The sequence below is a fragment of the Neltuma alba genome, unplaced genomic scaffold, assembly GCF_004799145.2.
Source record: "Neltuma alba isolate B1F8T4 unplaced genomic scaffold, ASM479914v2 tig00003057_pilon, whole genome shotgun sequence".
NCBI classification, from domain to species: Eukaryota; Viridiplantae; Streptophyta; class Magnoliopsida; order Fabales; family Fabaceae; genus Neltuma; species Neltuma alba.
This window is the reverse complement of record NW_021633125.1, coordinates 101905-119238: the sequence shown is the minus strand read 5'-3', so window position 1 is coordinate 119238 and position 17334 is coordinate 101905. Positions and strand designations below refer to the sequence as shown.

The 17334-nt window shown below is 36.2% G+C and overlaps 2 protein-coding genes across 2 annotated transcripts; both read left to right on the top strand.

The window, feature by feature from the left end:
- Nucleotides 1–1436: 1436 nt before the first annotated feature.
- Nucleotides 1437–6283, top strand: LOC114740121 (calcium-dependent protein kinase 10-like). The gene is made up of 7 exons (XM_028928252.1): nucleotides 1437–2267; nucleotides 2354–2497; nucleotides 2590–2742; nucleotides 4185–4300; nucleotides 4407–4574; nucleotides 5219–5449; nucleotides 5630–6283. The coding sequence occupies exons 1-7, from the start codon at nucleotides 1610–1612 to the stop codon at nucleotides 5801–5803; spliced, it is 1644 nt and encodes a 547-aa protein (XP_028784085.1). The 5' UTR covers nucleotides 1437–1609; the 3' UTR covers nucleotides 5804–6283.
- Nucleotides 6284–7091: 808 nt separating this feature from the next.
- On the top strand, nucleotides 7092–8920 carry LOC114740122 (protein GPR107-like). The gene has a single exon (XM_028928253.1). It carries the CDS (start codon nucleotides 7329–7331, stop codon nucleotides 8643–8645), a length of 1317 nt encoding a protein of 438 aa, XP_028784086.1. The 5' UTR covers nucleotides 7092–7328; the 3' UTR covers nucleotides 8646–8920.
- Nucleotides 8921–17334: the final 8414 nt, after the last annotated feature.

The window sequence follows — 17334 nt, the reverse complement described above, 5'->3', positions numbered from 1 at the left end:
AGGGTTAAAGTGCATCCAGCACTCCAAGTCAGGTGTACCCAATATCTAAAGTAATTTATGATGCAATTTTACCCTCAAAGTAATTAAAATGGTGCACCGGTATCTCATGCTAATAGATCTGTTACTTTGACCGTTAAATTGATGAGTCAGCACAAGTTTGACCAAAATAATCTGACGTGGCATGTTTAATAAGCAAGTGATGTGGAATTTTTTCAGGGTTAAGGTGCATCCAGCACCCCCAAGTATTTTTCCAGGTGCACCAGTGGCCTAAAGTAATTTATGGTGCAATTTTGCCCTCAAAGTAATTAAAATGGTGCACCGGTATCCTATACTAATAGATCTGTTACTTTGACTGTGAAATTGATAGGTCAGCACAAGTTTGACCAAAATAATCTGACATGGCATGTCTAATAAGCAGGTGATGTGGAATTTTTTTCGTCTGCCACTGCTTTGTTTTCTCTGTTCAGTAAATGCTCTCTTCGGCTCTTGGAATTTTTTTCAGAGCAAGAAATTTTTTCAAAGATACTCCTCTGATCCTATTTATAGGGTAGAAAGAGAAGATATTTTTTGGTTTTATTTATAAGGCACTGAGAGAAATTTTTTGTATGAATGTACAAATTTACCCCTCATTTATTATTATATTGACTTTGTTTATATGAGGTATAATGTATATTGAATAGGAATAAAGTTGAAAAGTTATTAAAATTTAAATGATAGTTGATCAAATTTAAGGTTTTCCCTGGTTTATGTGAAACATGTGGAAATGCCTTATAAATAGGACCAGAGGAGTAATATTCAGACAAAACAATAGAATTAACAAGAAAAGCCATGTCACCTGCTTATTAGACATGCCAGGTCAAATTATTTTGGTCAAACTTGTGCTGACTTATCAATTTCACAGTCAAAGTAACAAATTTGTTAGTATAGGATACCGGTGCACCATTTTAATTACTTTGAAGGCAAAATTGCACCATAAATTACTTTAGGTCACTGGGTGCACCTGGAAAAATACTTGGGGGTGCTGGATGCACCTTAACCCCGAAAAAATTCCACATCACCTGCTTATTAGACATGCCACGTCAGATTATTTTGGTTAAACTTGTGCTAACTCATCAATTTAACGGTCAAAGTAACAGATCTGTTAGCATGAGATACCGGTGCACCATTTTAATTACTTTGAGGGCAAAATTGCACCATAAATTATTTTAAACCACTAGGTGCACCTGACAAAATACTTGAAGATGTTGGGTACACCTTAATCCTTTTTAAAACTCGGGGATAAAAAAAAAAAAAAGCGCGTAAGTTTTTAATTTCAAATCGTAGTACTTCATAAAACTAGTACGACCTTTAGCGTTTCGTTATGATATATGGATCATTATTTTAATTTTATTTTGGTAGAATTGATTATTTCTTTAATAATTCGAAAAAGCATATTTTTTCTCACTTGAAACCGACCCTGCGTTTTCTCCCCCTGCCTCCCTTCTCTCCGCCGGAGTACCCACCGGCGGCGCCGTCCGACCCATCTACTCCACACGAAACTCGAAAACCCCATCTTATCGTGAAAAGAAATCAGGAGGGGCGATTCTGTGCTTTGAAGTTCGAAATCAGTATGGGAAATTGCTGCGTGAAAGCAGACGTCGTAGAAGACACGCCCAACCACCACTCTCCCCATGGAGCCAAGAAGAAAAGCAAGGAAGGAAGACCGAATCCATTTTCAGAAGAACCCATTCATTCGACGGCTCCGATCCGGGTCTTGAAGGACGTGATTCCACTGAGTCATCGAACCCGAATCAGCGACAAGTACATACTGGGCCGCGAGCTGGGTCGTGGAGAGTTTGGGATCACCTACCTCTGTACGGACCGAGAGACGAAGGAGGCACTGGCTTGTAAGTCGATTTCGAAGCGGAAGCTGAGGACAGCGGTGGATATTGAGGACGTGAGGCGCGAGGTTGCTATAATGTCCACGTTACCGGATCATCCCAACATCGTGAAGCTCAAGGCAACCTACGAGGATAATGAAAACGTGCACCTCGTGATGGAGCTGTGCGAGGGCGGCGAGCTTTTTGATCGGATTGTGGCCAGAGGACATTACAGCGAACGAGCTGCGGCGAACGTGGCCAGAACAATTGCCGAGGTTGTAAGGATGTGCCATGTCAACGGGGTTATGCATAGGGACCTGAAGCCTGAGAATTTCCTTTTCGCTAACAAGAAAGAGAATTCCGCCCTCAAAGCCATCGATTTTGGGCTCTCTATCTTTTTCAAGCCTGGTATGTGGTTAGCTCTTGCCTTTTCGGTTGTTATTCGATAGATTCTTCATGTTGCTTTCGTTTTATCTTAACTTCTCTTTTCTTAGGGGAGAAGTTCTCGGAGATTGTTGGGAGTCCTTATTATATGGCGCCGGAGGTTTTGAGGAGGAACTACGGACCTGAGGTTGACATATGGAGCGCCGGAGTGATTCTTTATATACTTTTATGCGGGGTTCCTCCATTTTGGGCAGGTACTGCTTTGGAAATTTTAGTTGCCTTCGTTGGAGGGTGGATATGTTGGCAGAAATTCGAATTTTAGTGACATCTGCATCTTTCATGGCAGAAAGTGAACAAGGCGTTGCTTTGGCAATCCTGAGGGGCGTAATTGACTTCAAGAGGGAACCTTGGCCTCAGATTTCGGATAGTGCTAAAAGCCTGGTACGACAGATGCTGGAACCAGATCCTAAAAAGCGCTTAACAGCTGAACAAGTGCTTGGTAAGACTACGCCACTTGTAATTTGGACCGAATAGAATATTATGAATAGATGGCACAAAATAACCGCTAAATTGCATTCTTTGGTTAGCATTTATTTCATCCCTATGCGATTGATCATCCCACAACACCGAGGAGATGATCACTAATTTGTAACGAAGGTGACAGTGCAGTCGTTGCATTCGCTTTGTAGGGTGTCATTATACTGGAGTTTTATGAGTAGCTAAATGTGAGACACTGAAAATTTTCCAGTCTGTCAATAGTTATCTGTCCGATAACAGGATAGCTTGCAGTCTCCAGTCTCAGTAATTATAATTATAAGCAATGTCAATGTTAGGTACACTGAGGACTGTTAATTGGTGATCATATTGGGGAGTATTTCGCATCTCCAAGTGCTAGCATGCTGCACAAAATGTTTATAGACCAAAATTCCAATGAGGTTTCGTTTTAGTATCGGATATCTGATGTGAACGATTAAACTCATAAATGTTGACTCTTAGGCACAATTTAGTTCCACCATCCTTCCTAGACCGCGCAGGATTCAGGATGTTGAAGAATAGGCTTTGTATTTATAGTTTATAATCTCCCCTTTGGGAGGTGTGATTTGATGAGATTGCTGTCATGCCTTTCAAGTATGAGGTTTTTAACTATTATGTCTGGAGTATTTAATCTTTTAGTAATTGACTAAGCTGGTTTTCGTGCCTCTTAATAATAAGAGTGTGTTAGAGGTACAACTTTATATCTCAACTCTATTTTATCCTTATCCTGTTTTGTTGTATTTTGAATATCCTCCATAATTTATGCTGAGCCTTGAATAATGGTTAGATCCTGGAATCCAGGATTTAGGGGCGTATCTATTATCATCGACACTTAGTTGTATCTGAAGATGAGATTGAATAAGATGAAGCATTGGAGAATTCAAAACTCTTTATCACTGAAATCTTGGACAAGGGAAAAAAGCAAGAAGAAGGAGAAGAAGAAGATTGTGACTTGAGGCCTCTTAGACTCAAAAGAACACAAACCCCAGCACATGGAAAACTAAACTCAGGACTTTTTTTTTTTTTAAAAAAAAAAGAGTAGGCGGGGGAAATGTCGGTAAATAGAAGTCTCTTATCTAATAAGAAAGATGAAGGATGTATAAGTTTGTGTCAAGCGCGTTAGCTATTTTGGTGATATGGACAAGCCCATACAAAAGTTAACAAATGCTTAAGCAATATTAAATATGAAATAATTAGCATATCTTAATCTTTTTTTGTTTTCTCCTTTTGCTAAAAGGGGTATTCTCATTCCCAGGACCTTTATTTCATTGCTTCCTGTCTCTGTGCCCCACTCCTTTTTCTCCAGAAATTGTGATATGGTTGAATTCTTTGGCAGCTCAACTTCTGCAGGGTCTTGAGTAAATGTAGAAAGCATTTTTGATATTTACTGTTCATATGTGTTTGCAGAACATCCCTGGCTACAAAATGCAAAGAAAGCTCCAAATGTTCCGCTTGGAGATATTGTGAGGGCAAGGCTTAGGCAGTTCTCTGTGATGAATAGATTCAAAAAGAAAGCCCTCAGGGTAAGCTTCTGTACAAGTTCATGCATAATGGCTGACTTCAGTTTGTGTGTGATGAAAATTAATGCATGCCTTGGTGGTTTGCATTTCTTTGGAAAAAATGCTACAGGTAATTGCTGAACATTTATCTGTTGAAGAGGTAGAAATAATGAAAGATATGTTCACATTGATGGATGTTGACAAAGATGGCAAAGTAACATATGAGGAACTCAAGGCCGGGTTGAAGAGGGTTGGTTCGCAGTTGGCTGAGCCAGAGATAAAGATGCTGATGGAAGTGGTAAGTTTCTATGTACATGCAGCATTTGTAATGGAATTTCTCCTCATCGTTTCAGTTTGTTTATAAGCACCAAGCCTAAGTCAATTCGACTAGATTCCGTGGAAGTGAATCTGGCAGTATTGCACGGAAAAGTGAGCTTGCCTTACTCTTCTATAATGAAGTTTCTCATTATCCTTTCCCTGGTTTGGCACCTGCAAGATGAATACACCTTGCGTTGCATTGTGTCATACAATGCTAGAAACAAGAGTAATGCATGCTAATGTAAATGGATAGATACAGTCTTCTTCAGTGTTACTGTTCAAGATTCAATAAATCATTTTAAAGGTTCTTTACTATGGGTTTATGCTCCCTTTTTGTCTGCTCATTTTAATTTTCTATGAAATAGCGTGTGAAGAAAAATGGCACCTTTTTACAGAATTAGATCGCACTTTTCTCTTAAGCCAATGTAACCTCTTAGCTATATTAAATTTTATGGCTGAATAAACTAAGGAACCTAGTTTTTATTTTATTACAGCAAGCTTCTTATATGTCAAAAAATTGCTTAAAATCCACTAATGCCAACCCTGGACTTGTGAAATGTATTTGTATTTTGTGATAACATAATTGTGACCCAATGATGGTTTTCTTTGCTTTGAATGGCCTAGGCTGATGTTGATGGGAATGGAGTACTAGACTATGGAGAGTTTGTAGCTGTGACAATTCACCTGCAGAAAATGGAGAATGATGAGCATATCCACAAAGCATTTATGTTCTTTGACAAAGATGGGAGTGGGTATATTGAATTAGGTGAGCTCCGCGAAGCATTGACCGATGAGTCAGGTGAGACTGAAGCTGATGTATTGAAAGACATTATGCGCGAGGTTGACACAGACAAGGTTTGGCTTTCACACTCTATTTTCCGATTTTTTTTTTATTTCACTGAATTTGATTGAATCGAGAAGATAAAAATACATGGGAGGGAAGGGGGTGGAAAAAGGAGCCCAGTAACGTAGAATATCTGACAGTGGGTTACTGTTTCTGAAAATTGCTAATTTTCGTTGTTCTGTTTTTCACAGGATGGTCGGATTAGTTATGAGGAGTTTATGGCCATGATGAAAACGGGAACTGACTGGAGAAAAGCATCTAGGCAATATTCCAGGGAGAGATTCAAGAGTCTCAGTCTAAACTTGATGAAGGATGGCTCACTTCAGCTGCATGACGGGATCAGTGGCGAATCCGTGGTGGTTTGAAATATGGAGTGATTTCTTCTTTGTAATGTTGGTGCTGACTCAATTCCTTCTTCTTTTTCTTTCATTTCTTTCTATGCCTGGCAATGTGTTTGTGTGATATCTCTTCATCAAAGCAAGTTTTGGGCAGGCCTGGGTTGTATGGGAGCGTTTAAAGCCATGCTAAATTACTTCTAAGTTTGGAGTTGGGTGTCAGGGGTGTGCAGGATTTCATACGAAGGATGGTTTACACTTTATAGGTTATCAGCAGAAATTACGAGGCACTTGCTGCGAGCCTCAAAATTGTCACATATTCTTTGTATATTTTTGTCTTTGTAATTTGTTTTTGACAATTCCATTGGTTAATGTCATTGCCCCACAAGATGTGCAGAAAAACCAGTTCAAAGCTAGAAGTTTAGAAGACAAATGCTTGTCGAAGCAATTCAAATTGATGTAGCTATCTGTCCTCACTCTAAAATTTGAATTTCTTTTGATCTTACCTTTGCTTCGATGATGACCCCTCCAAAAGATCTCAAAGCATGTAAATTTCCTGTTATCGTGTTATAAAACACGTTTTGCCAAAGTAATGCGTCGATTCGTTTGCATGTTTCTGGTTTCATGAAGGTTTTTGTCCCCCCCCCCCCAAAAAAACAAAGGAAAGAAAGAATTCGGTACCCGTTGCATTTGCTTATGCATCCAAGCCCAATTAAAATATGTAGAGAAGTGTTACTAGAATAAAGATGATATAAAATTTAAATAAGTGGGTTGAAAAATATTTAAAAAAAAAAAGAAAGAAAAGAGAAAGGAGCTATATACTATGCTATTTATAAGTTGTTGAACATTAGTCTTATATGGATTAAGGACTCGTTTGAAACAGCTTATAAGTAATTTATAAACTGCTTTTTAATAATAATTTACAGAATGCGAAACAAGCATGTAAAAAAAATTGTCTCGATTTACGTAAAATTTGTTAATAGAAGATTTCTACTGTACTGCCAAATAGGGCCTAAATATGTTTGATTGATACATAGGACTTGTGTGGATTCACCTATCATTAAACCAAGCTCTCTCCTATGAACTTCACCAATCACTAACTAGTCCTATTACCTATAAATCTTCAAGTGACTTTTGATTAGAGACACAGGGAAATTCTTTCTTCTTTTTTTTTCCCGGTGAAAAAAAGAGCAAACATTAAAAATGATTTAATAAAACAATTTTAAATATCAAAACAATATTTTTGGCATGCCGCCCTTGTCCTTGTCTGCCAAGAACGAAATTGCCTCTTGTTCCATCTGGTGGTATTTCGGTCCTGAATTAACAATTCGTGAGATTTCTTGGCCCAGAAAAAAAAAATTGTGACTCAGAGTTTGATTTTTCGGCTGAAAAGCCAAAAGTCGCGTCAAACCGTGTGGAGAAAAACGATAGGCTTTCTCAAATTTCTAGTTTCGACCGAGTCGGTTGCTGCTGCGATACGTTGAGGTCGTGATCAAAATAGAGCGAAGAAGATCAGATCTGAGTGCAGCGACCTTGTCTTCAGATCTGACCACCCATGGCTTCCTCGCCTTCTTTCTACCTCTTTCTCTCGCTGCTTTGCTTGACCTTCTTCTTCTCCCCCTCACTCGCCGAGATCCGATTCACCGAGATCCGCAATGACGACCGCCCTTTCATTCCCCTTGACCAGTTCGGCTTCACCCATTCCGGTCGCCTTGAGCTCAACGTCTCTAAGATCTCTCTCTCCGACTCCAAGCTTGACCTTTCCAAGGTTGGCTTCTTCCTCTGCACGCTCGATTCCTGGCTCCGCGTCCTTCAGCAACTCGAAGACCGGGAGATTACCTGCGCTCTTCAGTCCGATCTCATCGAGTCTGTTTATACCTTTAATTCCCTCAATACCGATGATTCCTTCAACAAGGAATACGTCCACAAGGACGCCGATCAGTACAATCTTGTCTTCGCTAACTGCTATGAGCAGCAGCTCAAGGTCTCTATGGACGTTCGATCTGCTATGTACAACCTCGACGGAAAGAGCGGCGTCCGCGATTACTTGTCTGCCGGCAGGACTGTCCTCCCCAGGGTTTATTTCCTCTTCTTTTTGGTCTATTTTGCCCTAGCTGGTCTCTGGATTTACATCCTCTACAAGAAGCGATTGACCGCTTTCCGTATCCATTTCTTTATGCTCGCCGTCATCGTCTTGAAGGCTTTGAATCTCTTATGCGAGGCCGAAGATAAATCCTATATCAAGCGAACTGGAAGTGCCCATGGATGGGATGTCCTCTTTTACATTTTCAGCTTCTTAAAGGGAATCTCTCTTTTCACTCTTATTGTGCTGATTGGCACTGGATGGTCGTTCCTGAAACCATACCTGCAGGACAAGGAAAAGAAGGTTTTGATGATTGTCATCCCGCTGCAAGTTGTCGCCAACATCGCTCAGGTTGTCATCGATGAGAGTGGACCATATGGCCATGATTGGTTTACTTGGAAACAGATCTTTTTGCTTGTTGATGTTGTATGCTGCTGTGCTGTTCTCTTCCCTATCGTGTGGTCCATCAAAAACCTGCGTGAGGCTGCAAGAACTGACGGCAAGGCTGCTGTTAATCTGATGAAATTGACTCTGTTCAGACATTACTACATCGTCGTTATATGTTACATTTACTTCACGAGGGTTGTGGTATATGCATTGGAGACTATAACCTCCTATAAGTATTCCTGGACCAGCGTGGTATGTGCAGAGTTGGCCACTCTCTCCTTCTATGTGTTTACCGGTTACAAGTTTAAGCCTGAGGCGCACAATCCATATTTTGTGATTGACGATGAGGAGGAAGAGGCCGCCGCTGAGGCATTGAAGCTTGAGGATGAGTTTGAATTGTAACTTGATTGGATGATCAAAATTCTCCAAAGCCAGATACTTGAATAAGTTGTTGTCGTGTTTTTGAATGTTCAGGTTACATCTCGACACAACTATAAATTTTTCGTTTTACATGTGATGGGTATAGGTATTCGAGTAAACATTGTACTATATTTTCTGTGTTCTGGCACCTCCAGGCCCAGTTCTTTGAATTAGAGTCCTAATTTTGTAGTTGTGGATGTGTCTGAATCATTGTTATGTGCCGTTAGTATCGAAATTGAATACCTTCCTTCAAAATATTGCAGAGTTTGTGTGCTGTTCCTTATCAGGTAAGTTGTCGACTGTTTCTTTTGTTTTTAAACCGTGGTTAACTTTTCTCTCGTATAATCAATCTACCCTTAATCCGAGTTCCCTCGGGGATCATATGAAATATGAGGGCGACAATGAACCTACAAGCTTCTTAGAAAAGGTTTTTGTTTTTTTTTGTTTTTTTTATTATTATTAAAAAAAAAAACTGCATAAAACATATCTAATAGAAGGGCAAATAGTTTCATCACTGCTCCTTGAACTGTGAGTTATATTATCCTGGTAGACCTGCGGAAAGCCGACTCAAGCAAAAACAGAGACATGAACTTGTGTCTGTCTTGGGAATGCATGTCATTCGTACCCAAGACATATCCTAATAACCTTAATTAGGAGAAAACAAGGAAACACTGCAGAGGTTTGAATTTTACTGTTGTTGGTGACTGTTAATGGTAAGGTAAATAGCAGCGATTTTGCCCTCTTTGCCTAAACGGTTGCTAAACGCACTAGCCTTTGCTGGACCATCTTCATCGACTGGGTTTGGACGGTGACGGAGAGAGTGAGAGCTTCTGGTCGTCTTCTCCAGAAGGCGAGATCGATGAGCTGCATGAGGACGCGCGAAATGTGGGGGCTTATTTTCATGTATAATCTACCTTGAAACCGAGTTCCCTTGGAGATCATAAACAATATGAGTGCCATGATGAGCCTATATGCTTCTCAGAAAAGCGTTTTCTTTTCCTTTTAGAAAAATGAACTCAGCAGAAAACATTTCTTATAGAAGTGCACATGTGTAGTTTCATAATCATTACTGCCCCTTGAACTGTGCGTTATATTATCCTAGCAAATGACCAGAGCGAAAACAGAGACAGAAAAACATGCGGGCGATCTTCGCACTTGTCTTCATTATAGTGACTGCTTATAGATTGAACCTATTATTGCATATTGCAATAACAGGAATGTATATATGAACATGTTGGGCATCTAAAAATCTGAGTTCTAGGATCACATACGACTTGGTTTCCGTTGCTCATTTTTTGCAAGCGCTTAATTGATTCCATTGCAGTCTTAATTCCCATGCTAATTAAATTCCAGTGGATCCATTCTTGAGTATCTATGCTGGAGAATCTTGCCCATTGATCTATCTACCGTAACAAGTTTCTTCCCTGGACTCGTATGAACTTTACAATCTCTTACACGCAGAAAATTCCCTTCTAAGAAGAAAAAGGGAGAGGAAAAAAGCTAGTATATTCAATCTGTGAGAAAAGAAACAAACACTAGGTTTGTTTAATTCATGTTTCATATCTTGGGCCTAAGCTGGGTTCAACGTTATGAATGCAACGGAAAGTTCAATCTATCCGTCAATATTATGATAAAATAGTAGTACTACTGTTATATCCCAACCGAGTTCCGCTGTTGATACTTCTTATGTCATTCCCCCCCGGCCATGTGTTGGGGTCAAAGGTTCAGCCCATGACCATCGTCTTGGTTCATTGCGCAATTACGAGGTGCGCTCACGTGCCCCGCACGTGGTTCCCCCTCCCTTTCATTTCCCATTTCCCATCTATGATTGCCTCTAGCTAAGTCGGTGCCTTTTTTTTTTTTCACTCCTCCAATATTCTTTTCCCATTCTTCACCTGATAAAACCTGCAACTCATCATAATCATATGAGGTTAAACTCACTTAATAAAAACTTACATGTGTTTAATGTCATTAAACTAGAAGGCCTCACTCTTCACCTCCATGCTATGTGCAATTAACAAGACTGTGGGTACAGGTTAGATGGATAATATTAGGAATTTGTAAGGTAAGCAGAATTATACGTACATTCATATATATACACACATATATATACACTCTAAAACTTAATTATTGAATTGATTTTAGTAGTAAATATAAGATCTATTTATCATATTTATTTATTTTTGAATTATCTTTATCAACATTCCATCAACCATAATCAAGTAGGAAATAAAGATAGGATATTAAGAAAGATAATTTTAATATTTTTAAAAAACATATCATTTTTTTATAATTAACTAATTTATCTAAGAATTTATATATGTGTCTGTGCCTGTGTCTGTGTGCGGGTGCGAGAGTTAGATATGGGAAGAGAGAAGAGAACACAATCACATGCACGGACCAAACCATTACCTAAGCCTCGTTCTCTTGTTCTTTCTCCCTGTTGTTCTGTTCATTTCGTATTCTCTATGTCTTCATACAACCACCCCTTGTCTGATTTTCCCACCTTGTCCAGCCTCGTTTTCTCACTCACGGTTTCTTTCTCATAAACTCATTGATCATATACACATTGTTTAGTAATATAGAGTAACAATATACTTCCACCAATCTCTTTTATAAATAATCTCCGGCTAATTACTTTTCACAGGTTACACTCCATAAAAGTTATTTTATATGCATTAACACACGTGTCCTTACTTTTTTTAATTATGCAGTAAAAGTATTTACTATGCATTACCTGACAATAAGATTGTACTAGCTTAATCAAAGGTTTTAAATTCAAGCTCGAAAATGCAATTGCATTAGATACTTGGTAGTAAAATTTGTCACTTCAAAAGGTTTTCCCCGACTTGATTCGGATTATTTTGAGTCATGATAAATCTTCCAGTGGATTACCCCCTAAATAAATCAGATAAAGAAATCAACGCATACTTGGAAAAGGGAGGATAAATAATTGAGAATATGGTCAGGAATGGTTATATATAATTGGAAAAGGGTAAAGATCAAAAAGATTGACATGTGTAGAAATCGTGGCGGCTCTGAGGCGGAACTAACAGGACAAAGAAGAGCAGGGGAAGGTAACGTTAAAAGAAAGGTGGCCGTCCTTCTTTTTCTTCATCCGCTTCCCATAAAAGAAAGCATTCGTCTTTTTTTTCCTGGGCTGAAAGTGGCTATGATCTGTCCAAAGATACCCTTCCGATCTTAAATACAGGGAGTGTTTGGATAGAAACCAAACCATGATTTCAGAAGTGCTTTTACGGATTACGAAGTAAATATGTAGAGGATGTTACCTCGTTTTGCGGAAAAGTACTTCTGAAACCATGGTTTTGGAGCACCCAAACAGGCCCATAAGATCTTATATTAAGAAGAAGCAATGTTATAGTAGTATCTTTAGAGTTGCAGGTCAAAAGGATTCCACAGCAAAAATGATACTCGTCTGTTTTAAATATAAGGCTTTTATACACATTATAAAATATCTTATATTTAAAAGTAGAGATATTGATTTGACGTATAAAGACCTTTTCTTGCAATATCATGCTGGCCGCACTCGGAGATTTGCATGGAAAAATCATATGATTTTATCAAATCAATTTTTGACTTACTGCTTGTTTTGTTAGCTCTGTTGTTATGTGTTAGACACTTGTCGTTGTGCCTAACTTGTAAAAATTCTCAGATTTTTTTTTTTACCACAGAATTCTCAGATTTACGACTCAAATATACAACAAATTTGTTTTGCGATGGACAGACTGTTGGTTTTAAATGCTGGTGGAAAAAAAATAGACTGTTGGTTTTAAATTTCAGTAGCCAAAATTGGAATGAGATTAAATTTTAAGAATCAAAATTACTCATCTGATCTTTAATATAAAATCTAACTCTTAAATTAATTTTGATCCTATATATAAGACTTATTTCTCATATTTACTAATTTTTCTTAAACTATCTCTATAAATACTATCTCAACTATAATCAAGTAAATGAGGGAGAAAAGATATTAAAAAAGATGATGTGAAAATTTAAGAACTAAAAATATACTCCTCCAGTCGACCCCTTTTGTAGTATAAATTACATCATGAAAAGGGTCTTATATTTAAAACCGGAAGAGTAGTTAATTTTGAAATAAAATACTTGTTAGGAATTTGCAACGTAGTTTTAAGAAACGGGTAGTTGCTACCAAATATTCCATATTTCTTTATCCGTGTTCCGAACTCCCCCCGGGGGGGGGGGTGCTCTTTTTAAGAAAATTTTGATGCGATAGTAACATCGTAGTGCTCTCTTGTTTGATAAACGGTGCGATGGTAATACATTAAAAGAGTTCAAACTTCAAACTCACATGTCACAATCTCATATTTGGAAAAACGGGCTAATATAATTTTTTATTCTCAGATTTTAATCTTGTTTTCTCAAATTTTAAACTATAATTTTTAGTTTTTCAATGAGTAAAATAGTTTGAATTTTTATTAAATTATAAAAATAAATATTTTAAATGAAAAGAAAACTGGAATTAAAATTTATGAATTGAAATTTGAAGTATTAAAATCAAAATAATGATAAATTTAAGAAACTAAAGATTATATTAATCATAAGAAAAATTATTAAAAAAAAAAATTCAAAGTCGCATAAAATCTGAGAGTTTAGCTTCCATGAGGTTGAGACGTAAGTCTACTGTGGGAGAAAATTATTTTTTTTTTTTACCAGCGTGGGAGAAAAATTATAGTATAATTTTTTTCTCTGTAGAGGAATTTTTGGACATGGAGATAATGTTTCATCTTTTGCCCCACAGAATTCTGACGCTTTTAATTAATTAATTAATACTCCACCGTCAGTGACATGTGCTATTATTGCCATGGGCCAGCCACACTAGTCACTGCAGCAGCTGAATATCAATTTTTCGTACGATGATCTTTCTATTATATAATAACCACAAATGAAAATTAATTGCAGTTTTTGACCCAAATAAATACTGGTAATTGATTAAATATCGCGTTCATCACAAATCTTCTCATTTTGGGGAAAAAAATACGAAGGGGAGTGACTTTCGTATTCTTGTAATATTGCATGACACATCTATTGACGCTGACCTTTCACGTATTTGGTGTGAGCATATTTAAATTAAATAATTGATTGATTGATGTGAACCAAAATTATTTACAGCAAATAAAAAGGTTTGATAGGGAATTGGACAAAAGATTAATCGAAATCCAATGGTTGTTGATTTGCTGGTAACCTACGAAAGCCTATGTGATTTGCCCTTTTTAGCCATTCGACGCTTTGTTTCAACCTTTTGAAAATGTATCGTGGCATTATTGTTGTTGGAAAACTCAATTAAAATATATAATTTTTTTTATTTAAAAAGGTATTAATAATAAAATTAGAAGGAATAAAGCTGCCATGGAGACCCACTAGTTTACTGTTACTGCCCCCATGTGATGATGATGCAGTAAATTAGAATTCAATTCATGCTTCAATTATTGCATTATTAGAAAGCAATCTCTTCGAAGAAAGTTGAGTTCTTTTTGGAAAATTATAATTATAATTCACTGCTTTAATAAATTTCAAAGTTTATCATATCGTTTATAAGGTATTTTTACCATATCAAGAGAGTCAGATGATTATAATTTTATAATACTCTTTCAGTCCTTAATATGCTGGCCTTCTGTTTTTTTGTTTATCTTGTATTTTTTTTGATGTGAGAATTGTTTACTTAGGGTGTGTTTGGAATAGCAGTGACAGAAGTAACTTTTTTCCAATATGACTTTTACAAAAGTCAGATTGAGTAAAAGTCAGATAGTGTAATGTGATTTGTGTTTGGATTGGGTTTTATAAAAAAGTCAGTTTGAGAAGCTAAAACTTGGTTGGATGATAAATATAAAAGTAAGTTTAGATATAAAATGACTTAAAAAGACATAAATTTTATTAAATAGTACATATCTAATATTATATATATATATAATGTGACTATTTTTTAAGAAGTAAGGAAAATAAAATTATTAAAAGTAAAGAAATTTAATTTATTATTAGAAAAAAATTATATATATAATGTGATCATTTTTAAAGAAGTAATGAAAATAAAATTATTAAAAATAAGGAAATTTAATTTAGTTGCTTCTTTGGCCTTGCCTCCTCACCCTCAACGACATTTGATATTTGTTGCAAAATTCACGAAGTTACACCCGCAATATCTTAGAGAAAGAGTCCACTGACATTAGTATGTTAATATTAAGATGTCGGGCTACGTGTGCCGCACAGAATTAATATCCAAATCCTCTAACGGTATTCTGCAATGCACACCCTCACCAAAAAGTAGCTTCTTTCAACTTATGACAGAAGTATGTTTGGGTGGTAGAAGTCAGATTGCGTGAACGTGCTCCCAAACACCTATTTTCAGCTTGCCTGTTGCTTCTCCGTTGGGGATGCATGTTTGGAGGCCCAAACGTGATCCCAAACAGGCCCTTAATAACCTAAATTTTCATCTCGCCCAACTACCAATAACTACCATACACGTGGCCTCTTTTTTTTCCCCAATTCTCGTGCTTCTCGAGCATTGGTTAACAGTTCCAGAATTCCGCATCGCATTAATTACTGCATCAATTTATCGTAATATTCACCAGATATGTCAATGATTTACAAGATTGATTTACTAAAAAAAAAATCAATATACTATCTCCGATCCTTAATATAAGATTCTATTTGACTTTTATTTATACATAAATATAAGCAAATATAAGACTCTAATCCACTTTGTCTCTCATATTTATACATTTTTTTTCTAAAGTAACTCCTCTAACAATGATAGTTCTAGTTAATACACTTGATTAGCAAGAATATTTTAGGAAATACAATAACTATTTAGAATAAATAAATAACTCAATTTACCTTCTTAATCTCTTTAAAGTAGTCAACTAGTTTTTACAATTAGGACCGGAGATAGTATAGGCTTTTTTTGGGCCAAATACAAGATAAGGTTAATTTTCTTTATTTTTCAGGTAAAAATGTTAACATTTTTTTTTTAAAAACACAAAACATGAAGGGCTTCCCCAGTGGACCCCGCGTATTAAAATCCCTCGCTACATCACACCTACTTGTTGGGATAGTTGCTATATATGTTTTTTTTGGCCAACAGATATTTGCTATATTTAGATAGAAGCAGATTTCGCATTTGCGTTAAAGTTTAAAGAGTACGATATGAATTTAAGGACACTAAATATAAGTATAAATTTAATTTATTCAAAAGAAAAAAACAAGACAAACAATGCAAATGTGAGTATATTATTTATTTCCACAGACTGTTATAATAATAATTATTATTATTATTTATGAGTTACTGATTTTGAGAAGACATGACAAAAGCCATGTGGAGGGGCAGAGTCATCAATAATGGCGACCCCTGCTCTATCTCTACCCCCCATGTGAGTATATTATATTTGGTAAAGCAACTTTTAAAATAGTAAAAGCAATTGTCTCCTGTATTTTTAAAAATTAACTTTTTAATTAAAAAAAATCAAGTACAACGTTTTGCGCACATGAGAAAGATTTCTCATTTAGGGTGTGTTTGGGTGACACCCCAAACCATGGTTTGGGGAATAAGTCACCCAAACACTCCCTCCAAAAACCAAAACCATGGTTTTGGAAAAAGCAAAATTTTTTTGCTTTTGGAGAAAAAAGGGAGAGTGCGAGAGCTTATATGATATGTATCTTGTTTTTTTTTATAAACATATTTTTTGATAAACATATTTAATCTTATATTTTATAATATATATACACATTAATTAATTATTAATTATATTATCTTATGTATTATTAATTATGTTGGTAAAAAATATATTATTAACAATTTTATTCCTTCAAATTAAATATATCATAAAATCTATTTTTCTGTAATTATTATATTAACTTGTATCTTTTTTTTAGTAATTTGTATATATAAAAAGTACTTCTGATAACAACTATCCAAACACTCTCACTTCTCAGAATCACTTTTTTACAAAATCTATTCTTCACAGAATCTATTCTCCACAGAATCTATTCTCCAGAATCACTTTTTCAAACCACGGTTTGGTTTCATCCAAACACACCTTTAATGTATATTTGTTCAACTTTTGATCATTCCTTTCCTTTGTTGTTTTTGTTACAGGAAAGAGAATTAAACCATCCATCTCTACCGCAGTTCGCCGCACCCCAGTACAGTGGCTTCTTTTTTGACTTTTCTAATACTCTTTTCATTTCTTATTATAAAAGACGAATAACCGAATTATGTTGATAAAAAAAACAATTAAAATTAGTTAAGAACAATCAATGTGTAAAAAGTATAAATTTTTTTCCAAAAATGCCCTCATTAAAAAGGAGAGAGAATATGAAAGAGAATAATGGTAACTTCTTAAAAGAAAGAGAAATGGGAGGGAGAGAGAGTGTGAGTTGAAGACAATAAATATGGGTAAAATAGAAAATTAACACAAAAAAGTAGAGACAATTTTTAAGTGTCTCTTATATATAGGAACATGCCATAAGCATCAAATGTCTCTTATAATAAGGAACGGAGGAAGTATCTTATTTCCTTTTATCATAAATACAAAATAAGAGTTCGATAAATAATAATTTATAAACAAATTAGTTAACTTGGAATTTGAAAATTAATGTATTCCCTCCCATCCCAACTCTCAGCGGGGTTTGATCT

What these genes read in the sequence shown, in the direction of transcription:
- LOC114740121 (XM_028928252.1), top strand. Translation starts at nt 1,610, where the DNA reads ATGGGAAATTGCTGCGTGAAAGCAGACGTCGTAGAAGACACGCCCAAC. An exon ending in GGTTCCTCCATTTTGGGCAG is followed by an intron (nt 2,498 to 2,589) that starts GTACTGCTTTGG and finishes CTTTCATGGCAG; the next exon opens with AAAGTGAACAAGGCGTTGCT. An exon ending in GCGAGGTTGACACAGACAAG is followed by an intron (nt 5,450 to 5,629) that starts GTTTGGCTTTCA and finishes TGTTTTTCACAG; the next exon opens with GATGGTCGGATTAGTTATGA.
- LOC114740122 (XM_028928253.1), top strand. Translation starts at nt 7,329, where the DNA reads ATGGCTTCCTCGCCTTCTTTCTACCTCTTTCTCTCGCTGCTTTGCTTG.